Below are 25762 nucleotides of genomic sequence, written 5' to 3'. Positions count from 1 at the left end.
AGATCTGTCAGAGATGAACCGGATCATGCAGGAAATATAAAAGTAACTGACTGGAATTTTTTGATGCGTAGCAAAGAGCGCCAAAAACGGCCCCTCCCTCTCCCACACAGCAGTGAAGAGAAACGAAACTGTCACAAGTAAAAGCAAAAAAAGCTGCCAAGTGGAAAATAATGCCCAAATATTTATTCACACAGTACCTCAGCAATGTAAACGATTCTACATTCCAGCAAAAACGTTTAACATGATAAATAGTTATTAAAAGGATTAGTGACCTTTAACAGAGTAGTTCCGGTGAAATACCATCCCCAGAATACTGAAGTGTATACATACATGTCATTTTAACGGTATGGCAGGATTTTCTCATCAATTCCATTCAGAAAATAAAAACTGCTACATACCTCAATGCAGATTCATCTGCCCGCTGTCCCCTGATCTGAAGCCTTTACCTCCCTCAGATGGCCGAGAACAGCAATATGATCTTAACAACTCCGGTTAAAATCATAGTAAAAAACTCTGGCAGATTCTTCCTCAAACTCTGCCAGAGAAGTAATAACACGCTCCGGTGCTATTGTAAAATAACAAACTTTTGATTGAAGTCATAAAAACTAAGTATAATCACCATAGTCCTCTCACACATCCTATCTAGTCGTTGGGTGCAAGAGAATGACTGGGACTGACGTAGAGGGGAGGAGCTATATGCAGCTCTGCTGGGTGAATCCTCTTGCATTTCCTGTTGGGGAGGAGTTATATCCCAGAAGTAATGATGACCCGTGGACTGATCACACATAACAGAAGAAATGGAGAGCCCCAACAGCCATGGACAACGGAGCAGTTTCGTGAGTAATGAGTGCGGGCTGAAGGGGCCTGCCATCAATGGCGTCAATAGCAAGCGGAACGGACCGAGGCAAAACAGGAATGGAGTGCTTTGATACAAAAGCACTGTCAATGAAATAGCCTGCAGCACCGGAGTCAACAAGAGCCTGAGTGACTATGGAGGAGTCCAGCCAGGAAAGGACAACCGTGACCAAAGGTTTCTCCTTAAGTGGTTCCAGGGACGAGGATAAACCACCCAAGGTCTGCCCCCCAACAGGACCTTAGGTGTGAGCATTTCCTGACCGTGTAGGACAAGACTTCAAAAGGTGGCCCTGTAACACACCAGAGCCCCTCCCTCCTCCTAAAGACCCTCTCCGCCGCGGAGAGACGCGTGACTCCCAGCTGCATCGGCTCAGCAGTACTTGGTGACTCGGGACCAGGAGGCATGGGAGGAGAGGAAGGCATGGGTGGGAACGAACACGTAGGAGACAATGGAACAGGAGGCTTCCGCAAGCACTCCTTGAAAGAGGGCCTCTCTCTGAGTCTGAGGTCAATTATGATTAAAAAAAAAAAAAAAAAAAAAAAAAGACACCAATGCCTCGAGATCCTCTGGTAAATCTCTGGCAGCAACTTCGTCTTTGATCGCATCAGAGATCCCATGAAACAAGGGCTTCATTGTTCCAACCTACCTCTGCGGCAAGTGTACGGAACTCAATAGCATACTGAGCAACAGATCTTCAAAAACCCTCTGCACTGAATAGGATCGCCTCCATATCGCTGAGGTAGAGGTGCAGAACCGGATATGCTCCTGGTAGGCATAGGTGCAGCAGCGGAAACGGGAGCAGCCATAACTTGCGGGACACTTTGGTCCAAATGTGCAGTTCGAATCAGCAGGGTTTGCAGGGCTAGTGCAAATTGATCCAAGCGGTGATCCTGTTCATCCATCCTGGAAATGATGGCAGGTAAAGGTGGATTATTAGCACCATCAGGATTCATGGCCCTTGCATAATGTCAGGGTGCCAGGAATCAGACTGAGACGAGAAGTGCAAAAATAATCACACCTTTAATTAATAGCAAAAAATAATAAAAAGTCCACAAGTCAAATAACAAGCCAGGAGTCAAAACCAGAGCTGGTAGTCAGACGAGCCGAGTCAGGACCCAAAGCGAATAGTCAGACGAGCCGGAATCAGGAACAAGGAAAACAGCAGAGTCAGGAACAAGCCAGGGATCAGGAATCAGGAAGGACCTCAGGCAGCCAGGTAAAACACAGGAGCTCACACAAACAGGTCTCAGACAAGGGCAAAGCATACTGAACAGAGGCCCTTTAAATAATAAGTGATAACATCACAATTCTGAGACCGCATTCTGTCTCACATGGATGATGCACAACAGTCTGGCCATAAAAGGAAGTGCAGGCAATGAGCAGCATCCCCCACAATGTACCAAGACAGGAAGAGAGGTGAGTAAAATGGCTGCCAGCAGCACATGGCAAACACAACAGGGAAAAAACCCTGACACAATAGAGGGGTAAAATAACTAAAATTTGGCACCAAGAATGACGCATTACGCAAAAGTTAAATTTTGGCGCAAAACTAATACCAGGAAATGACAACTCGCGTAATAACAAACTCGATTTCACACCAAAACAACTTGCGTCAACAAAGAAGCAGGAAATGACGAAATTTGCGCCAAAGATGCAACATCGCACCAAAAAATGTTTGCGCCATGAATGCATTTTGTGCCCTTGCGAGCCTAGATGTTCCTGCGAAAAAATTAAAGTAAAATTAGAAAAAGACTGAACCCCAGGTAAGAAAAAAGTTTAAATAAATTTCCCAAACATGATTCCTATACTGAAACTGTTTAGACTGCAAAGGGAAATACACATAGACCTGACTCATGGCAAATATAAGTAAAATACATATATTTAAAACTTTAAATTAATACATAAAGCGCCAAACCATAGCTGAGAGTGTCTTAACTAAAGATACATACTTACCGAAAGACACCCATCCACATATAGCAGATAGCCAAACCAGTACTGAAAACTATCAGCAGAGGTAATGGTATATAGGAGTATATCGTCGATCTGAAAAGGGAGGTAGGAGATGAATCCCTACGACCGATAACAGAGAACCCTTGAAAAGATTTCCTGTGAGGGAAACCAAAAAAATCAATAGGCGATATTCCCTTCACATCCCTCTGACAAACACTGTACTCTGAGGAATTGGGCTTCAGAATGCATAAAAGCGCTTATCATAGAAGAAATCATAGAAATCAAGCACAAACTTACTTCACCACCTCCATAGGAGGCAAAGTTTGTAAAACTGAATTGTGGGTGTGGTGAGGGGTGTATTTATAGGCATTTTGAGTTTTGGGAAACTTTGTCACTCCTGGTAGGATTGTATATCCCATACGTCACTAGCTCATGGACTCTTGCCAATTACATGAAAGAAAAGGTCATATGCATAATTAAACCACCTAATTGTGTTCCCATGAACGAGGGGAAAAAAAAAAGACACTCCATAGTCATATATACCTGTATTCTGCTCAAAATCATCAAGTAGTTTATCCAGGTCTATGACTGCTGCTTGGAAGTAATTATCCATCTTCTAATGGATCTAGATTTCTTTGGAACCTAAAGGGTGTAAAACAAAAAGCCAAATGTATTACATTCTGTCAAAAGGGGAAACTTCCCTCGCGTAGAAATAATTTTGATGCACAAATAACATCTCAACCTCTAGCAATGCAACAACAGAGAGGATTTAAAAATCATTTTAGTAAACAAATCATAAAAAGTTGTAACATTAAAACTGATAAAGCAGTAGTATATTAGAGAGACATGTAAAAATAAAAAAAAATAAAAAAAACATAATTTATGCTTACCTGATAAATTTATTTCTCTTGTAGTGTGTATCCAGTCCACGGATCATCCATTACTTATGGGATATTCTCCTTCCCAACAGGAAGTTGCAAGAGGATCACTCACAGCAGAGCTGCTATATAGCTCCTCCCCTCACTGCCATATCCAGTCATTCGACCGAAACAAGACGAGAAAGGAGAAACCATAGGGTGCAGTGGTTACTGTAGTTTAATTAAAATTTAGACCTGCCTTAAAAGGACAGGGCGGGCCGTGGACTGGATACACTACAAGAGAAAAAAAATTATCAGGTAAGCATAAAGTATGTTTTCTCTTGTTAAGTGTATCCAGTCCACGGATCATCCATTACTTATGGGATACCAATACCAAAGCTAAAGTACACGGATGATGGGAGGGACAAGGCAGGATTAAACGGAAGGAACCACTGCCTGAAGAACCTTTCTCCCAAAAACAGCCTCCGAAGAAGCAAAAGTATCAAATTTGTAAAATTTTGAAAAGGTGTGAAGCGAAGACTAAGTCGCAGCCTTGCAAATCTGTTCAACAGAGGCCTCATTTTTAAAGGCCCAGGTAGAAGCCACAGCTCTAGTAGAATGAGCTGTAATCCTTTCAGGGGGCTGCTGTCCAGCAGTCTCATAGGCTAAGCGAATTATGCTCCGAAGCCAAAAGGAAAGAGAAGTTGCCGAAGCTTTTTGACCTCTCCTCTGTCCAGAGTAAACGACAAACAGGGAAGATGTTTGGCGAAAATCTTTAGTAGCTTGTAAGTAAAACTTCAAGGCACGGACTACGTCCAGATTATGTAAGAGACGTTCCTTCTTTGAAGAAGGATTAGGACACAATGATGGAACAACAATCTCTTGCTTGATATTCTTGTTAGAAACCACCTTAGGTAAAAACTCAGGTTTGGTACCCAGAACTACCTTATCTGCATGAAAAATCAGATAAGGAGAATCACATTGTAAGGCAGATAGCTCAGAGACTCTTCGAGCCAAGGAAATAGCCATCAAAAACAGAACTTTCCAAGATAAAAGTTTAATATCAATGGAATGAAGGGGTTCAAACGGAACTCCTTGAAGAACTTTAAGAACCAAGTTTAAGCTCCACGGGGGAGCAACAGTTTTAAACACAGGCTTAATTCTAACCAAAGCCTGACAAAATGCCTGGACGTCTGGAACCTCTGCCAGACGCTTGTGCAAAAGAATAGACAGAGCAGAAATCTGTCCTTTTAAAGAACTAGCTGATAATCCTTTCTCCAAACCCTCTTGGAGAAAGGACAATATCCTAGGAATCCTAACCTTACTCCATGAGTAATTCTTGGATTCACACCAATTAAGATATTTACGCCATATCTTATGGTAGATTTTCCTGGCGACAGGCTTTCGTGCCTGTATTAAGGTATCAAGGACTGACTCTGAGAAGCCACGCCTTGATAGAATCAAGCGTTCAATCTCCATGCAGTCAGTCTCAGAGAAATTAGATTTGGATGATTGAAAGGACCTTGTATTAGAAGGTCCTGCCTCAGAAGCAGAGTCCATGGTGGAAAGGATGACATGTCCACTAGGTCTGCATACCAGGTCCTGCGTGGCCACGCAGGCGCTATCAGAATCACCGATGCTCTCTGCTGCTTGATTTTGGCAATCAGGGAGCAGAGGAAATGGTGGAAACACATAAGCCAGGTTGAAGAACCAAGGAGCTGCTAGAGCATCTATCAGCGTCGCTCCCGGGTCCCTGGACCTGGACCGTAACAAGGAAGCTTGGCGTTCTGGCGAGACGCCATGAGATCCAGTTCTGGTTTGCCCCAACGATGGATCAGTTGAGCAAACACCTCCGGATGGAGTTCCCACTCCCCCGGATGAAAAGTCTGACGACTTAGAAAATCTCTACGCCTGGGATGTGGATCGCTGACAGATGGCATGAGTGAGACTCTGCCCAGCTAATTATCTTTGAGACTTCTAACATCGCTAGGGAACTCCTGGTTCCCCCTTGATGGTTGATGTAAGCCACAGTCGTGATGTTGTCCGACTGAAATCTGATGAACCTCAGGGTTGCTAACTGAGGCCAAGCTAGAAGAGCATTGAATATTGCTCTTAACTCCAGAATATTTATTGGGAGGAGTTTCTCCTCCTGAGTCCACGATCCCTGAGCCTTCAGGGAGTTCCAGACTGCGCCCCAACCTAGAAGGCTGGCATCTGTTGTTACAATCGTCCAATCTGGCCTGCGAAAGGTCATACCTTTGGACAGATGGACCCGAGATAGCCACCAGAGAAGAGAATCTCTGGTCTCTTGATCCAGATTTAGTAGAGGGGACAAATCTGAGTAATCCCCATTCCACTGACTTAGCATGCATAATTGCTGCGGTCTAAGATGCAGGCGCGCAAATGGCACTATGTCCATTGCCGCTACCATTAAGCCGATTACTTCCATGCACTGAGCCACTGACGGACGTGGAATGGAATGAAGGACACGGCAAGCATTTAGAAGTTTTGATAACCTGGACTCCGTCAGGTAAATTTTCATCTCTACAGAATCTATAAGAGTCCCTAGGAAGGTGACTCTTGTGAGTGGGGATAGAGAACTCTTTCACGTTCACTTTCCACCCATGCGACCTCAGAAATGCCAGAACTATCTCTGTATGAGACTTGGCAATTTGAAAGCTTGACGCCTGTATAAGGATGTCGTCTAGATACGGAGCCACCGCTATGCCTCGCGGTCTTAGAACCGCCAGAAGTGAGCCCAGAACCTTTGTAAAGATTCTCGGGGCTGTGGCCAACCCGAAGGGAAGAGATACAAATTGGTAATGCCTGTCTAGAAAGGCAAACCTTAGGAACCGATGATGATCTTTGTGAATCGGTATGTGAAGGTAGGCATCCTTTAAGTCCACTGTGGTCATGTACTGACCCTCTTGGATCATGGGTAGGATGGTCCGAATAGTTTCCATTTTGAATGATGGAACTCTGAGGAATTTGTTTAAGATCTTTAGATCCAAGATTGGTCTGAAGGTTCCCTCTTTCTTGGGAACCACAAACAGATTTGAAGAAAACCCCTGTCCCTGTTCCGTCCGCGGAACTGGATGGATCACTCCCATTACTAGGAGGTCTTGAACACAGCTTAGGAATGCCTCTTTCTTTATCTGGTTTGCTGATAACATTGAAAGATGAAATCTCCCTTGTGGAGGAGAAGCTTTGAAGTCTAGAAGATATCCCTGAGATATGATCTCCAACGCCCAGGGATCCTGAACATCTCTTGCCCACGCCTGGGCGAAGAGAGAAAGTCTGCCCCCCACTAGATCCGTTTCCGGATAGGGGGCCGTTCCTTCATGCTGTCTTGGGGGCAGCAGCAGGCTTTCTGGCCTGCTTGCCCTTGTTCCAGGACTGGTTAGGTTTCCAGGCCTGTCTGGAATGAGCAACAGTTCCCTCTTGTTTTGAAGCGGAGGAAGTTGATGCTGCTCCTGCCTTGAAATTTCAAAAGGCACGGAAATTAGACTGTTTGGCCTTTGATTTGGCCCTGTCCTGAGGAAGGGTATGACCCTTGCCTCCAGTAATGTCAGCAATAATTTCCTTCAAGCCAAGCCCGAATAAGGTCTGCCCCTTGAAAGGAATGTTGAGTAACAGACTTTGAAGTCACGTCAGCTGACCAGGATTTAAGCCATAGCGCCCTACGCGCCTGGATGGCGAATCCAGAATTCTTAGCCGTTAGTTTAGTCAAATGAACAATGTCATCAGAAACAAATGAGTTAGCTAGCTTAAGCGTTCTAAGCTTGTCAATAATTTCCTCCAATGGAGCTGTATGGATGGCCTCTTCCAGGGCCTCAAACCAGAATGCCGTCGCAGCAGTGACAGGCGCAATGCATGCAAGGGGCTGCAAAATAAAACCTTGTTGAATAAACATTTTCTTAAGGTAACCCTCCAATTTTTTATCCATTGGATCTGAAAAAGCACAACTGTCCTCAACCGGGATAGTGGTACGCTTTGCTAAAGTAGAAACTGCTCCCTCCACCTTAGGGACCGTCTGCCATAAGTCCCGTGTAGTGGCATCTATTGGAAACATTTTTCTAAATATAGGAGGTGGGGAAAAGGGCACACAGGGTCTATCCCACTCCTTGCTAATAATTTCTGTAAGCCTTTTAGGTATAGGAAAAACGTCAGTACACACCGGCACCACATAGCATCTATCCAGCCTACATAATTGCTCTGGAATTGCAACTGTGTTACAGTCATTCAGAGCAGCTAATACCTCCCCAAGCAATACACGGAGGTTCTCAAGCTTAAATTTAAAATTAGAAATCTCTGAATCAGGTTTCCCCGAGTCAGAAATGTCACCCACAGAATGAAGCTCTCCGTCCTCATGTTCTGCATACTGTGACGCAGTATCAGACATGGCTCTTACAGCATTTGCGCGCTCTGTATCTCTCCTAACCCCAGAGCTATCGCGCTTGCCTCTTAATTCAGGCAATCTAGATAATACCTCTGACAGGGTATTATTCATGATTGCAGCCATGTCCTGCAAGGTAATCGCTATGGGCGTCCCTGATGTAATTGGCGCCATATTAGCGTGCGTCCCCTGAGCGGGAGGCGAAGGGTCTGACACGTGGGGAGAGTTAGTCGGCATAACTTCCCCCTCGACAGAACCCTCTGGTGATAATTCTTTTATAGATAAAGACTGATCTTTACTGTTTAAGGTGAAATCAATACATTTAGTACACATTCTCCTATGTTGCTCCACCATGGCTTTCAAACATAATGAACAAGTAGGTTCCTCTGTATCAGACATGTTTAAACAGACTAGCAATGAGACTAGTAAGCTTGGAAAACACTTTAAAACAAGTTTACAAGCAATATAAAAAACGTTACTGCACCTTTAAGAAACACAAATTTTGTCCAAATTTGAAATAACAGTGAAAAAAGGCAGTTACACTAACGAAATTTTTACAGTGTATGTAACAAGTTAGCAGAGCATTGCACCCACTTGCAAATGGATGATTAACCCCTTAATACCAAAAACGGAATAACAAATGACAAAAATGTTTTTTAAACAGTCACAACAACTGCCACAGCTCTACTGTGGCTTTTTACCTCCCTCAATACGACTTTTGAAGCCTTTTGAGCCCTTCAGAGAAGTCCTGGAACATGCAGGAAGAAGCTGGATGTCTGTGTCTAATTTTTTGCTGTGCAAAAAAAGAGCTAAAATAGGCCCCTCCCACACATATTACAACAGTGGAAAGCCTCAAGGAACTGTTTCTAGGCAAAATTCAAGCCAGCCATGTGGAAAAAACTAGGCCCCAATAAGTTTTATCACCAAACATATATAAAAAACGATTAAACATGCCAGCAAACGTTTTAAAATACACTTTTATAGAAGTATGTATCTCTATTAATAAGCCTGATACCAGTTGCTATCACTGCATTTAAGGCTTTACTTATATTACTTCGGTATCAGCAGCATTTTCTAGCAAATTCCATCCCTAGAAAAATATTTTAACTGCACATACCTTATTGCAGGAAAACCTGCACACTATTCCCCCTCTGAAGTTACCTCACTCCTCAGAATATGTGAGAACAGCAAAGGATCTTAGTTACTTCTGCTAAGATCATAGAAAACGCAGGCAGATTCTTCTTCCAAATACTGCCTGAGATAAACAGTACACTCCGGTACCATTTAAAAATAAACTTTTGATTGAAGAAATAAACTCAGTATAAAACATCACAGTCCTCTTACGACCTCCATCTTAGTTGAGAGTTGCAAGAGAATGACTGGATATGGCAGTGAGGGGAGGAGCTATATAGCAGCTCTGCTGTGGGTGATCCTCTTGCAACTTCCTGTTGGGAAGGAGAATATCCCATAAGTAATGGATGATCCGTGGACTGGATACACTTAACAAGAGAAAAGACACAACCATCTTCTAATTGTTGAATATGAGACTGACAGGTCCCTGGGGGAAATAGAATATTTTCCTTCATAATAAAATTGAATATATCTATTTCTGTTCTCTATAGTATAATGCTGTCAAGGCAAGGGCAATTGTATTTAGATAGACTTATACAGAAATTGCAACTTTGTTTTGAATCTTTGGAAGGATCAATGGTTAAACAAAGTTTTTCTTTGATCGAGAAAGCGTCTGCCTCAGTAATTTGGAAAGAATCTCAGTTTATTGAATAATTCCAATTTATCATCAGCTATGACTATGGCATGTAACCGAAACGCATAAACTGCCTATTTTCTCTGTATGGGCTACCAGGTTTACAAAATGGATATTTTGTACCAACAGCTTTTAACCCTTTTTTTGAACAAAGGCTACGTTTTAAACAAGTACCTATTGAAGTGCTCCTCCGTATATTCTTTTCCTGCACATGCTAGATTAGCCAGATGGTACCATAATACACGGCAAAAAATTACACTGTTCCTATCCTAAAGCAGATTTTATACTTGCCTTCTGGTCATGCCCTAAAATCTCTCAATTCTGGACTAGAATTAATTTCTGGATTAACAATAATACAGCAACTCTAATAGGTTGTAACCTAATTTTGAAAAAATGGAAAAATAAATCAGCACAGAGCTTTTCTGAATTTATCAGGGCCTTGTATACACAGATCTGTGAATCATATAAACCTATGACAATGTAGGAAAAAGATGCAAGAGCATTTTCTTTTACAAAGATATGCCGAGTCCACAGCTTTCATTCTTACTTGTGGGATTTATCCTCCTGCTGACAGGAAGTGGCAAAGAGCACCACAGCAGAGCTGTATATATAGCTCCTCCCTTCCCTCCCAACTCAGTCAGTCATTCTCTTTGCCTATGTTAGTACTAGAAAGAGGTAAAGAGAGGTGTTACTTTTATTTTCTTCAATCAAGATTTTTTATTTTAAAATGGTGCCAGTGAGTACTATTTTTCTCAGGGGGAATTCGTCAAGTGAAAACAACTTAATTCCTGTCCTGATGTCAATGAAATTAGCTGATATTCCTAAGATCCATGATGGTTCCCACAACTCAGCTGGAGGTAGCGTAAGGAAATCTTCAGTGTGGAGACCGATGCTTGGTTACAAGCAACATTAAGGTATGTTCAGTCTTTTGTTTCTAGACTTGATGTAACAGAGCAGACTGATATTTCCCTATATGGGGAAGGGTAAGGTATACACTAATAAAAGGAGAATTGTGTGCCTGAAATCCCTTGCTTTATTTATTACCATGCAAATACCTATGGGGTTATTGGTGTTAGACGCTGGGAGTTGCGGTTGGCTTTTTGAGCTGGTTTATGGCAAAATCAAAGAAGGGCCCCTCACCCCAAAAAATATGAAATTAATACATATCTTTAAAGTGCTTTTAGTATAGGTGTACACATGGCTGAATTTTATGCTACAACAAGTTTTAACGTTTTTTTGCTACGACCCATGTGGGCCTTAGTAAAATTTAGATAACGCCCATGGTGGGCGGGCTTATATTCACGCGCTCAGATGCGCAGCAGTTTACGGATCGTGTAGTAACAGAGACCAAGGCTCTGGTCAGGCCTAAGCTGTATCGATGCTACTGGAGGATAGCAAGTGTATTCCGGGGGCAGGTAGGCGCCACACAGAGGCAATTTTTTCGTTTATATATATAAAAAAAAAAGTTATAAAGTGCTTCTTTCATGCTTATGCAGGTGGCTGCAATACTTTAACGCATTTTGGGCACGTTAAAAATAATATTATCAGGGGGAGGAGCCAACTCTAAAGCTGATAGGTCGCACAGTCTAAAAGCTCCTGCTATACAAAGATAAATTGTAAGTCTAATGACCGATCAAGCTCAAAAAAGTAGGCATCGTCATAGATCTGGCACTCTAGAAGACTTGGGCAGCAGATTTTTTTGGCAAACTGGGTGTGAATAAGGAGATTTCATGACCCTGGTGTATCTCTAAATGAGGTCTGATACTCGGAGCAGCCATCTTGCGGCCTCCACAGTGAGAGGGAAAAAAAAGAAAAGAAGACAAGATTAGCTGCACTCTACTGCTGTATCTCTTGGCATAGGAGACTATCACATTACTGAAGCATGGAGACTCCGGAGACCATTATGGAGGAAATATGCAATTTTTTGGATGGCTGCTGCAGGAGGCTTGAATGGTCATTTGAGGTGGCGCCTCGGCAAGTAGAAACTGTGAAACATATTGAACAGGCTACCTACAAGTTTCTCGCTCCAAACACGGCTGAGGCGAAGTCACAGCAGACGATAACCCTGTGTACAACAAAGTGGGATTCTGATGATCAACCCGCAGATAAGTGCCTGACTACTAGCAGTATTACCCCCTGGGCACCAAATGTACAGGTTCGTGCAGTTGATTACTTTTGTAGTGGCGAGATAAAAATACATAGAGTGGAACATTCAAAGCCTGATACTCCGTTTACATCTACTAGAATGCATACCGCCTTCTCCCCAGCTTCATCAAACACTTGCCTGGATCACGGAGGGTCATATGCTATGCCCGAGGTGAATATTGAATTGTGGCATTGGGAGGAGCAGCGACCCAGGGCTCATTACAGGGGAGCTGCTGAGATACTTATGGCCGGTAAGAAAGTACACACGGGCATGACCTCAATACCCACAATAATACCGGAGATTGGTCTGCTTGCTGAAGAGGGACTAGATGCCGCCCAGAGAATTTGTTTAGCTTTGGGGCTTGATGTGACCCTGAGAGCAGATGGGAGAAGCTGCTTGGGGACCGTTATAAGGTTTCATTTCTACTCGCAAGGCTCTCCCCACTGTAACAGCTTGTCACCTCCTGCTTTCAACCGGAGAGGAATTCTATTGCTACCCTATGCAGTGCCTCACATCGTCACACTGATACTCAAATGGGACCCTGGAGGTTCATTTTTGTGGGACACTAAGGGACTGCAGTCAGCTTTCTAATGTGCGTGGTTTCTGTAGATGGCAGTCATGCTTGGAAGGTTTCCTCTCTGTGGGACTCAATACAGAAACTTTATGACAGACTTGTACTGGATTCCTTAACTAAACTTACCACTGCATCAGCTGGATTAATCATCCCCAGTTACATGTTATATAGACACTAATATAAATTACTTTGTGTTTCATTCATTATCTATTGCATTATTTCACCATTATAGTGGGTTCTGTTCTATCATATTGACAATACGTTTATTACTGCTTGAACTGAGTTGCTGTTACAATCTTGTTGCTGCTGTTTGAATTGTTTTAACCTTACTCACAGGGCTTAACACTCATTATCTTATAATGTCTCCAATATTTTGTATTCAATAGATAGATCTCTTCCACATTACAGAACTGAGACGTAAATTAATACTTTTTCTTAAAGGATGTAATTACCAGCTTCTACCACTTGAGGGGAGTCAAGGCTTGACTACACTGAACACAGCATAACACGTTTGACTTAATTCAGCTCACTTAATTAACTGGGCTTCCTTCATGTTTCCCAGTTTTTCTCCTATCGAGCTGCCCTTCACAGACACATTATACATCTTGATATATGGGGGATACAACAGAGAGGAAAGTTTGTGCTTATTCTGGAGTATGGTATGTTCCTTTGTTTTGCATAAAAGCTTGAAAGTCAGTGATCACACATCTAAACTATAAATTTACTGAGGTTTTATACATACTAATAGGCTGATTCTAAGCAATTCACAGTTTGATTGCAGTACAGTTTTGCACAAGCATGGCATGTTTATCTTTATAGTGACAGCCTAAGCTCAGTGTTACAAGAAATCCTCTCTGCATGTTTAAGCTATAGCTCTTCCATGTCTATTATTTTAAAGACCAAGCTTACTGTGTAATTTTCTTTGTGGTTACGTGAACTTCCTACTGTACTAACTTTCTAAGAGGCTAATCAACTGTTTGACTAACATATATAGATCTATCTTATTAGGCACTTTATGTGCGATTTTTTTTTACTTCTACAGTACAATTTTACACTCCTTGTATGAGGGCTGGTGTAGGCTAATATACAAAATGTTCATTGTTTTCCTAGTTTTACTCTATTCATGGATGTTAGCAACAACATATAACACATACTGACATCATTGACTGGGACCCCTTATATCTTTTCATAACCCCTAATAGCAATTAGCACACTTTAGCTGAAGTAGAACAGCTTGCTATAATTCTGTAAACCATGTTTTCGCCTTATTTAGTATTCTAATAGACCACCTACTTTCTTTTTGGGGGAAGCATGGGAAGCCATACCCATATTGCATTACTATAACTGTTGAGACTTATTCACTTTTAGCAATGGTGTTGCCTGCGGCCGAGGCAGCGTCATAGTACACACAATGTCCAGTAGTTTTAGCGCCTATAGCACATATTTTCCCTAGTCCTTTCCCCACAATGATGATAATTTATTATTTACAACTACTCATACAGACTGTGCTTTTTACTAGATATTCAACTTAACGCTCTGTGATATATTTCCATGGGCCTAGTGCCCAATCAGTAATGCTGATTATTTATAAGCTCTTGTTGTGAGAAATAATTTGTAATACTCGTAACTTGATGTGATGGCCATTAACATGGGGTGACACAAAGTCTCTGTCCAATACTGGTGCGGGCTGGTCCTGCTTGGCTGCTATTATTCAGCCTCTTCTTTGCACATTGCATCTTGTTTGAGCTACATGCATCCTGTTAGTCTCGAAATGCATAAAACTAGGTTCAACTGCACTAGGTTCATCACTAATCTGATATGTATCCAGCCCACCTTTAGTTTCCCCTTGGTAGTCTATATGTTTTTTAAGAATATGCATATATTTGTGTTGCCCTGTAGCACTGAAGCCTGTCTACTTAGTACATTTAGCATTTGATACCCACTACATTTATCCAACTGTCCTCCCCCTAACTTATAACAAGCCTTTCAGTCCCTAAGTTACTTAATTTTATTTATTTTACTTATCTCATTTACATTACCACCTCCTCCCCCCCCACCACCATAATGAACCTCCTTTTACAGGAGGGCTAGCTACGTGGCTTGTCTTTTCTATGCCACATCCCAACCATAGTCCTTTCCTAACAATATTGTACACCTTTCTTCAACATCAACCCCTGTTCTTATAATATTTCTATATATCAGACCCAAGAGGGTCTTACCGTGTTACCTTTGGGGCAGAAAACTTTAGTCTATTGTAAGCATCCCTATGGAAAGAAAAATAGCATTACAGAAAAATAACCTACAAAATCCGAGGTCATAATTGTGAGATCCAAGAGTGGTCTCTCTTTTTCCTTTTACCTTCCCTCACTGTCAGTTATTTCCCTTATGCTTGGTCCATGAAGGATCTCTAGGGTGGATTAGAGAAGGTTCCCCTTTATATAGGCACTGCATACTAACTTTGTTGTTTTGTTTATGTTTTATTATGTATCACTTTCAGAAAACTTACTGTATGCCATTTTTGCTACATACCTATGCTGTTTGTATGCCTATTCTGAGTACCTCAATAAAAATTGTTTATAAAAAAAAAAAAAAATAATATCTGTTCCCAACAACTTTTTGCATTTTTCAGAAAAATAGTTGCGCTTTAAAATTTAAAGGCGGGACTTCCGGTGGGAGGGCACAGAGGGTGGAAGCAGGGAAAGGAGCTCCGCTGCTTACAGCCCCTAACTTGGCGAAAAGCCTCACAAGTGCCCCCAAAATACGCTGACATCCTTGGCAGGGGGAACCACAACTGCCCGGAGACATTTCAGCAAGGAATCGGACATCAGATTCCCCCGCCGCAAAAGCCGCCGGACAGAGGAAGCAGAGACAGGCTGCAGCTGCAGCCACAAAGCTACCGGATAAAAATAGACCCCACGCGACCCTCAAACACCAAAAAGGGGACAAGCACCAAGACTTTAAGTACCCGGTAAGACCCCTGAACAATTTTCTATACACCTGAGGGGCCGGGAGGGAAGGTCCAGATAACGGCGGGAACGCCGCCATTTTGACAAACTGCTGCCGGACCCCCTATACTAACTACGCAGCATAACAAAAGCCACAGCTCCCTGGAGAGCGAAGTGAGTACCAGACTAAATCAGAAAAACTGCAGCGCAAAGTGCCGACACTCATTTACTGCACACCGCACTCGCATAGCAAAGGGAAAATCTCGCACACACTCACATAAACTGCAGAACCACAAGACACGACAATTAAGTCACAAGGGGTAAAAAGAACGGTCACGCAAAGAAAAGAGCACATAACCACTCTTGCTGCATGCTCTCTCAGACATTGAAAGACAGACCGATACACTAAGAAACCCTATCCCTTGAAAATAGCTCTCACCTTAGCCCTGTAATTAGGCGCACTTTGAAAAGGCTACACTGGGGATCCTGGTGGCTAAAACTCAAAACCACTAGAACCATTACCCCCTTTTTCCACCATCAACTGTAACTAATACACCATGCAGGGCTAGAGGGCTCAGGCCTAGCCCCCCCTACCCACCCTCCGCTTAACAAGCACATCACTGACCTTAAGTTTGACATCACTCTATGATCTGAAAGGAAGCAGACAGAAACCGCAAACTTGTAGTGAAACAAATATAAAAACACACCATATAGGGCAGCACTAGCTGGGACTTTACAGCTGCATGCAAAAATACTATAACTCCTATAACAAAAAGACAGGAACAATGGCTAGCAGACTCAAGAATGCTGACAAGAAAAGGAATCAAGTGGAGACAACACAGACACCTGCAGATACAGAAGAACTGCCAAACTCCATCCCTATGGACACCCACCCAATTGTCTCACAAATCTCTGCCCTGTTCTTACCGAAAATTGAGCAGTTACAAACGGGGATGGATTCACTTACAACAGAAGTTAAATCTTTTAATGGCAGACTTACTCAAGTGGAACAAAGGGTTGCAGAGGGAGAGACTCGCCATAGAGAAGCTGAGACCAATATTCAAACACTACAGCAGCAGAATGATAGGCTATGGGCCAAAATTGACGACCTGGAGAACAGGTCCAGAAGAAATAACCTACGGATTGTAGGAATCCCAGAGTCTCTCCCAGGAACACAACTCATAGACTTTGCAGAAAATACCCTACCAAGGCTGTTACACATTCCACAGTCCTGTCTCCCGTGCACAGTAGAGAGAGCCCACAGAGTAGGCGACCCGCGAAAACAGGAGGGAAATATCCAACAATCAAGACAAGTTATGGTGAAGTATCTCAACTTTAAAACAAAAATAGCACTTCTTCAAGCCTACAGAAAAGCCCCGTCGCTGGAATTTGAAGGCAGAAAACTGTATTTGTTCCAGGACTATTCGGCAACAGTAGCAGCCAGAAGAAAAGAATTTACACCTTATTGTAAGCAACTCATAGAGCAAGGCAGGCCAGCAGCCCTTTTATATCCAGCGAGACTACGGCTGCACACAACCAATGGTCCTCTGTTCTTTGAGTCGCCACAACAGCTCAAGCTACACCTGCAGAGAGAGAGTGAACAGCGACAACCACAAGATCAAGAAAACCGGCCCTCTGTCTCAGGAAGATGAGAATCGATGTCGGGATCATAGAAGCAGAAGTATAAAGCACTTTAAACAATAAGAACTATTAATCCAACAGGGCCACCACGCTCAGCCGGATGGCTCTTGAAAAAAAAAAAAAAAAAAGGACACTGTTAAAGCCCTCAAGAAGCATAGAATAAAGCCTCTTAAAAACTAAAGGACATGATAACCTATATCCTTTACAAAGTGGGGGGGGGGGGGAATGGGAAACCGAAAAGTTCTGTTACTATTTATTGCCTGTTGCACTGTTGAAATTTATTATATATATTTGTCTCCTCTACACAATTTCAAGAAACGATTTTGAAAAGTTTAAAAGTTAAAACTCACTAACCTGATTGCTTATTGTTCACCATAGTGATAGGTAAGATCCACCAGACCTAAAGAGCGCTCCCTCAGGGGGAACATAGCCAGATCCTGGACACTGCAGGAAACAGTAAGTAACACTGATTAACCTATATTGCAACGCTCATACATAGCACTACACATCTCACAACCTAGACAACTTGTGACACCCATACACTCAGGACACCCAATATAGCACAATGAAAATCACTACCTGGAACGTGGGAGGGATAACATCGCCCATTAAAAGAAAGGCAATTCTGAGACAGTTAAATACAAAAAAGGCCGACATAGCCATACTAGAGGAAACACATCTATCACAGATAGAACATCAAAAACTCAAACAGGGATGGGTGGGAGAAGTACTTTTCACACACTATGAGAACAAAAGAGCGAGAGGGATTGCAATACTGTTTCGAAAGGGACTGAACTACGACATTTTACAGGTGATCTCTGATGCTGAGGGTAGATATCTGATTATAAAAATAAAACTTGACACACTATCCCTGATTCTTTGCGGTATATATGGCCCCCAAACACAGAAGAGAGAGTTTTTAGTACATCTCCAAAGCAAACTCTTGCAATTTGCAGACCTACCCATTATAGTGGGTGGAGATTATAATATAGCGCCTCAGACACCGGCAGACCGATTCCGCAACCCCACTAGCAACACAAAACCCAAACAGATATGGACAGGTTCTAGAAGAGAAACATTGATTCTTAAAAATTTTAAAAATAGCCTAGGTCTTATAGATATATGGAGAGAAAGAAACCCTGAGGCCCGAGATTACACATGTGCACATCCGTCGAAAACCACACTCTCCCGCATAGACTATTTCCTAGTCTCAAGCCACTTAACCTCCAAGATAGGAGATATCGTGATAGATCCCATAACCATTTCAGACCACTCACCAGTGACACTAATGTTAAATACCGATGCCCCTCAGAGAAAGATGTGTGGATGGAGATTCCCTACGCATCTGTACCACGACCTCAACTTGCGAAAACACTTGGTGGGAGAGTGGTTAGCTTACAAAGATTTGAACAAACAACACTTAAATGACATCTCGCTGTTTTGGGAAACGGCAAAAGCGGTGCTACGAGGGGGGATCACAACTTATGCAATTAGAGTAAAAAAAATCTGCAGAGAGAGAGGGGAACTACTTCTCCGCCAACTCCTAAATGCGAGGAACCAATACCTCAGACACCCGACAGACCAAAACAGATTACACTACAAAGACATCAAGACCCTCAGAGACACCCATCTTATCCAGACAGCAGGTAGAGCCCAAACCCGAATGCAGGCTAAATTCTATCGTTATGGCAATCGCACAGGTAAATTACTAGCAAAAATCACTAAACTAACCAGGAAACCTAACACTATAGCAGCCATACAGAAACAGGGAACAATACTAACAAAAAAAGAGGATATACACAAAGCATTCGTAGATTACTATTCCAAATTGTATAGTCCACAGAGAATTGATGAGACACTAAAGCAAAACTTCTGGAAGGACTTGACTCTCCCTCAAATAACTGAGACACAATTACAGACCCTAAATAGCCCAATGGACTCCCTGGAGGTAACTAGGGCTATTGACGCTCTGCCCCTTGAAAAAGCCCCCGGACCTGACGGCCTGCCGGGAGAATTTTATAAAATGATCAGGGAGGAGGTAGCGGAGACACTCACCTTACTGTTTAATGGCATAATGAAAGGAAGGGCAAACCTATCAAATAGATTCACGGAAGCAAATGTGACAGTTATCCCCAAACCAGACAGAGACCCATTACTGACAGCCTCGTACAGACCAATTTCATTACTCAACTCAGACTACAAATTGTTCACCAAAATTCTAGCCAACAGACTGACGGGGATATTACCGGACTTGCTACACGAAGATCAGACAGGGTTTGTTAGAGGGAGATCCTCAGTCAAGAACATGAGAAAATTGCAGCTAGTTCTGTCATACTACTGGGGGGAAGGAAAACAGGAGAGAGATCAGAAGGAGGGAGACGCCTGTATTTTACTGGTTGATGCTGAAAAGGCGTTTGATAAGATACTATGGGACCATCTCTTCACAACCCTTGGGAAATTTGGGATTCAGGGCGACTTCATGACAGCCACCTACACACTATATGACGAACCCCGAGCAGCAATCCTAGTTAATGGCGAACCATCACACACTTTCCCGCTGATGAGAGGCACTAGACAGGGATGCCCACTATCTCCGCTCCTTTTTGACCTGGCCCTTGAACCACTAGCAACAAAAATTAGGAAAAACACGGCAGGGTTAACAATAGGCAAAGAAACCCTCCACATATCCCTTTTCGCGGATGACATGATCCTATATGCCAGCGACCCCAGGCGAAATATCCCCATTCTAATGCACATTATCACCGAGTTCGGCCAAATATCAGGATACTGCATAAATAAAGACAAGTCGGAGCTACTATGGTTAAGGAATAAATTACCAGCAGAGCCACTACAAGAGAATTTTAAGATTGTCACTAACTCGTTTAAATACCTAGGCATTAAACTCTCTAGAGACCCCAGAGAGTGGTATGGACTTAACTTCAGACCACTAATCAAGGAACTAAGACACACACTCCTTAATTGGATACCACTACCACTAACACTATCGGGAAGAGTAGGGCTCATTAAGATGATCCTATTTCCAAAGCTGCTATATGCACTACAAATGCTACCCGAACTCTTACATAAACAAGACTTACAAACACTAAATAGAGACATACTTCACTTTCTATGGAAGGGGAAAAGACACAGAATAGGATATAAAAAACTGACGTGCTCACCAGAGATGGGAGGACTCGCACTCCCAAATATAGAATACTACAATTGGGCAGCTTTAGCTAAATATGTAATGGACTGGCTTTTGGACAGAAATGTCTTCACAAACGGTGCGCTAGAGTCAGAACTTATTACCCCTTGGTCGCTAAAAATACTCCCACACATGACTCACACACAACTAGAAAGAACAGTAGGGCACAATACTATCTTCCTCCAACCTGTAAGAGCATGGCGGAAAATCTGCAGGACCTTGAAAATAAAATGCAAAAACACAGTATACCTACCCATACGAGGTAACCCAGATTTCCAAGCAGGTTTCACCACATCGCCTTTCAGACAATGGGAAACAAGGGGCCTGACTACTATCAGACAAGTCCTGACGCCAGACCAAAAATCAGTCAGACCCTTTGCCGAACTACAAATAGAATTTAATATACCATATAAACACCACTTCGCATTCCTACAGACAAGACACTACGTTCAAAGCATTCTGGGGATGGGAGACATGCCGGATACCAACTGTGAAATATACAAATTACTGACTATGACAAAGGGAGGACTGACCTCAATCTCACATACATACAAGGCACTCCAAACACTGACTAACAAGGCTGCGAGAGACCAAATTCAACATAAATGGAGCACATGGACCCCAAACCCAGTCACAGACCAAGTCATTGAACAAAGTGTTTTAAAAGTGAGGAAAGCATCATTATCAAATGACATCAGGGAATCACATACAAAACTACTACATAACGCTTACGTAACACCAAAGATGTTCCGCAAATGGTGTCCTGAGACTTCGGGTCTTTGCCCAAAATGCAAGTACTCAAACCCCAACATCCTCCACATGATTTGGCAATGCCCAAAACTCACGAGATTCTGGAATATGGCACACAAATGGGCAATGAAAACTACGGGAGAGAGTATAGAACTAAACATCCAGGTAGTGATATTCCTCCACACACAGTCGGACACAAACAAACACATGACATTTATCCACAATGTTATACTGATGGCCAGAAAGCTTATCCTCAAGAAGTGGATGGAGCCTGATCCGCCAACACTGACCCATCTCAAATTAGAACTACAACAGCAAATGATCCGGGAACAAGTAGACACACAGGGTGACATCATAAAACGAACCAAGCATTTCCTCCACAAATGGGAACCCTTGATCCACACCTTAGACTTAACACATCAGAGACAAGTACTGTACCCACTCAAAAACTCAGAGGTGATCTTGGAAGCCCAGTTACGAGGCAAATGGAACATTTTCTGAACATTCCAATTAACAAGGTAACGCACCAATAGAGAGACCAAAGATGAGAGATAGGAGGGGAACCCTGGGGGGGCGCTCTGGGTCAAGTTAGGAGAAAGTAGGAAGCAAAGGGGGATGGGGAGGAGGAGAAAATAGGCTACTGTTGAATAAAACCCAACGTTGAATGAAAGACTCACTCATAATAGAGCTGCAATGTCCTGCTGATTGCAAAGAACTACAAAACATTAAAGACTCTTAGAAATCTTCTGATCGGTTATAATATGTTATATAAACCATACTGTTATCTGTTGCTTTATCAGACAGGGGAACTAGATGCAGGAAGTTAGACGTGAAGTCAGGGAAGATAAGTAATATCTGGAGTAGCTATGTTAATAGACTATAAAAGAAAATGCAGTGCTGTCTTTGGTTGCAACTACTGTTATCATATTTTACAAATTTTCTGTATATATCATTTGTTGCCTTATTCAGTGCTGGAGATATAAATAAAGAATTTTTAAAAAAAAAAATTTAAAGGCGCAGTACGTTTTTCTTTGATTTTACGGTTTACATACTATTTGTATTAGTGCTCAATATTATTAGCTGAAAATGACTATTGTTAATATTGCTAGTCTGTTTAACATGTCTGACTCGGAGGATGATACTCCTTGCTCTATGTGTTTAAATGCCACTGTTGAACCCCCTCGTTTTGTGTTCCTCGTGCACTGAGAGGGCTGTACAATGTAAAGCACAAATCTTATGTAAAGAAGATGTGTCCAAGGATGATTCTCAATCTGAGGAGAATCAGGGTAGACAGCCAAATTCTCCCAAAGCGTCACAACCTTTAACACCCACCCAAGCGACACCGGGTTCCTCAACCGCGTCTAATTTATTTACTCTGCAGGATATGGCTGAAGTTATGTCATATACCCTTACAGAGGTTTTATCTAAACTGCCTGTACAACAAACGTAGCAGGTCAGAGGATCATGAGAAAGCTACGACCTCTGATGCTTTAGTAGCTTTTTCCGATGTACCCTCTCAGGGATCTGATTTGGGGGTCAGGGAACTCCTGTCTGTGGGGGAACTTTCCGATTCGGGAAGTGCGTTACCTCAGACGGACTCGGACGTTATGTCCTTTAGATTTAAGCTTGAACACCTCCGCCTGTTACTCCGGGGAGGTTTTAGAGATTTTGGACTGACTGACTATTGTGGTACCACCAGAGAAATTGTGTAAAATGGACAAATACTTAGGAGGTAACTACTTACACTGATGTTTTTCTGGTTCCTAAGAGAATCTCGGAGATTATTAAGAGGGAATGAGACAGACCGGGTATCCCGTTCTCACCCTCTCCTAATTTCAAGAAAATGTATCCCTTATCTGACACTGTTCGGGACTCTTGGCAAACAGTCCCTAAAGTGGAAGGAGCTTATCTACCCTGGCTAAGCGTACAACTATTCCTATTAAAAGGACAGTTGTGCTTTTAAAGACCCTATGGATAAGAAATTGAAGGGTCTTCTAAAGAAATTGTTTATTCATCAGGGTTTCCTTTTACAACCAATAGCCTGCATTGTGCCAGTTACCACTGCGGCGGCCTTCTGGTTTGATGCTTTAGAAGAGTCTCTTAAAACTGAGACTCCTTTAGAGGATATTTTAGACAGAATTAAGGCTCTTAATATGGCTAATTCTTTTATTACAGATGCTGCTTTTCAGATTGCCAAGTTGGCGGCTAAGAATGCTGGATTTGCTATTTTAGCGCGTAGAGCGTTATGGTTAAATTCTTGGTCTGCTGATGTGTCATCTAAGTCAAAGCTTTTAGCTATTCCTTTCAAAGGGAAAACCTTATTCGGGCCTGATTTGAAAGAGATCATTTCTGACATTAAGGGAGGTAAGGGTCATCTCCTACCTCAGGATAGAACTGCTAGACTGAGGGGTAAACAAAATAATTTTCGTTATTTTTGGAACTTTAGGGGAGTCTCCTCTTCTTCCGCCAAGCAGGAAGGGAATTTTGCTCAGGCCAAGTCCGTCTGGAGACCCAACCAGGCTTGGAACAAGGGTAAACAACCCAAGAAGCCCACTGCTGCTACCAAAACAGCATGAAGGGACAGCCCCCGATCCGGGACCGGATCTAGTAGTATTTGCCCAGGCTTGGGTAAGAGATGTTCAGGATCCTTGGACACTGGAAGTCGTGTCCCAAGGGTATCAGCTGGAATTCAAAAGGTTCTCTCCCAAGGGGGAGGTTTCTTCTTTCACGATTGTCTGCAGACCAGGTGTTCTTACGTTGTTTAAAAAGACCTCTCAACTATGGGAGTAATTTGTCCCGTTCCAAGACTGGAACAGGGACAGGGTTTTTACTCAAATCTTTTCGTGGTCCCCAAAAAGGAGGGCACGTTCCGACCCATTTTAGATCTAAAGAGTCTAAACAAGTTTCTCAGAGTCCCATCTCATCATCAGGTATTTGTAGAGCGCCAACAGATTCCACAGCGCTGGAGCCTATTCGAACAATTCTGCCATTGATCCAGGAGGGTCAAAATAGGACTACCGTGGACTTGAAGGATGCATACCTTCATATTCCTATCCACAAGGATCATCATCAGTTCCTAAGGTTTCCCTTCCTGGACAAACATTTTCAGTTTGTGGCTCTTCCCTTCGGTTGGCCACAGCACCCAGGATCTTCACAAAGGTTTTAGGGTCCCTTCTGGTGGTTCTCAGGCCGCGGAGTATTGCAGTGGCGCCTTATCTGGACGATATTCTGATCCAGGCATCGTCTAACCATCTGACAAAGTCTCATACAGACATGGCCCTGTCCCTTCTGAGGACTCCCACCACTACAGCTGAGCATGCTCAGACAGTGGAAAGGAGATTATACAAATTTGTTTCCTCAGATAGATCTGGCTCAGGAGACAAGAGACTCTTCTTTGGTGGTTGTCTCAGGACCATCTGTCCCAAGGGACGTGCTTCCGCAGACCCTCATGGGTGATAGTAACGACGGACGCCAGCCTTCTAGGATGGGGTGCAGTCTGGAATTTCCTGAGGCTCAGGGTGTGTGGACTCAGACGGAGTCACTTCTTCCAAACAATATTCTGGAATTGAGAGCAATATTCAATGCGCTTCAGGCATGGCCTCAGTTGGCTTCGGCCAAATTCATTCACTTTCAGTCGGACAACATCATGACTGTGGCTTACATCAATCATCAGGGAGGAACAAGGAGTTCCTTAGCGATGACAGAAGTATCCAAGATAATTCGGTGGGCGGAGGCTCACTCTTGATTTCTGTCAGCAATCTACATCCCAGGAGTGGACAACTGGGAAGCAGACTTTAAGCAGACAGACGTTTCATCCGGTGGAGTGGGAACTCCATCCAGAGGTCTTTGCCACTCTGATCCTCAGATGAGTTGGATCTGATGGCATCTTGTCAGAATGCCAAGCTTCCAAGATACTTATCCAGGTCCGGGGATCCTCATGCCGAACTGATAGATGCCTTGGTCGTTCAACCTAGCTTATGTCTTTCCACCATTTGCTCTCCTGCCCCGGGTGATTGCTCGGATCAAACAGGAGAGGGCTTCAGTAATTCTAATCGCTCCTGTGTGGCCTCATAGGACTTGGTATGCCGATCCAGTGGACATGTCCTCTCTGCCTCCGTGGAAGCTTCCATTGAGGCAGGACCTTCTCATTCAGGGACATTTTCAACACCCAAATCTAGTTTCTCTGCAACTGACTGCTTGGAGATTGAACGCTTGATTTTATCTAAGCAGGGGGGGGGGGTTCTCTAATTCGGTCATTGATACATTGATTCAGGCACGTAAGCCTGTTACAAGAAAGATCTACCATAATATATGGCGTAAATATCTTTATTGGTGCGAATCCAAGGGCTACCCATAGAGTAGAGTTAGGATTCCTAGAATTCCATCTTTTCTCCAAGAAGGATTGGAGAAAGGGTTATCAGCAAGTTCCTTAAAAGGGACAAATCTCTGCTTTATCAATTTTACTACACAAACGTTTGGCAGATGTTCCAGACGTTCAGTCTTTTTGTCAGGCTCTGACCAGAATCAAGCCTGTGTTTAGACCAATTGCTCCACCCTGGAGTTTGAATTTAGTTCTTAATGTTCTTCAAGGGGTTCCGTTTGAACCCATGCATTCCATAGATATTAAGTTGTTATCTTGGAAAGTTTTGTTTTTAGTTGCGATTTCTTCTGCTCGGA

At 42.9% G+C, this 25762-nt stretch overlaps 1 protein-coding gene across 2 annotated transcripts in view; it reads right to left on the bottom strand.

Moving 5' to 3' along the window:
• ZFYVE16 (zinc finger FYVE-type containing 16) overlaps positions 1–25762 on the bottom strand; it is a 645028-nt gene that overhangs the window by 586838 nt on the left and 32428 nt on the right. For both annotated transcript variants that reach the window (XM_053701456.1, XM_053701457.1), the window contains exon 2: positions 3350–3448. In XM_053701456.1, coding sequence (XP_053557431.1) covers positions 3350–3419 — 70 coding nt within the window. In that variant the 5' untranslated portion in view covers positions 3420–3448. The remainder of the gene's footprint in view (positions 1–3349; positions 3449–25762) is intronic.

This window comes from Bombina bombina, chromosome 2 (genome assembly GCF_027579735.1).
Source record: "Bombina bombina isolate aBomBom1 chromosome 2, aBomBom1.pri, whole genome shotgun sequence".
In the NCBI taxonomy this organism is placed as follows: domain Eukaryota; kingdom Metazoa; phylum Chordata; class Amphibia; order Anura; family Bombinatoridae; genus Bombina; species Bombina bombina.
This window is presented reverse-complemented; position numbering and strand designations above follow the sequence as displayed.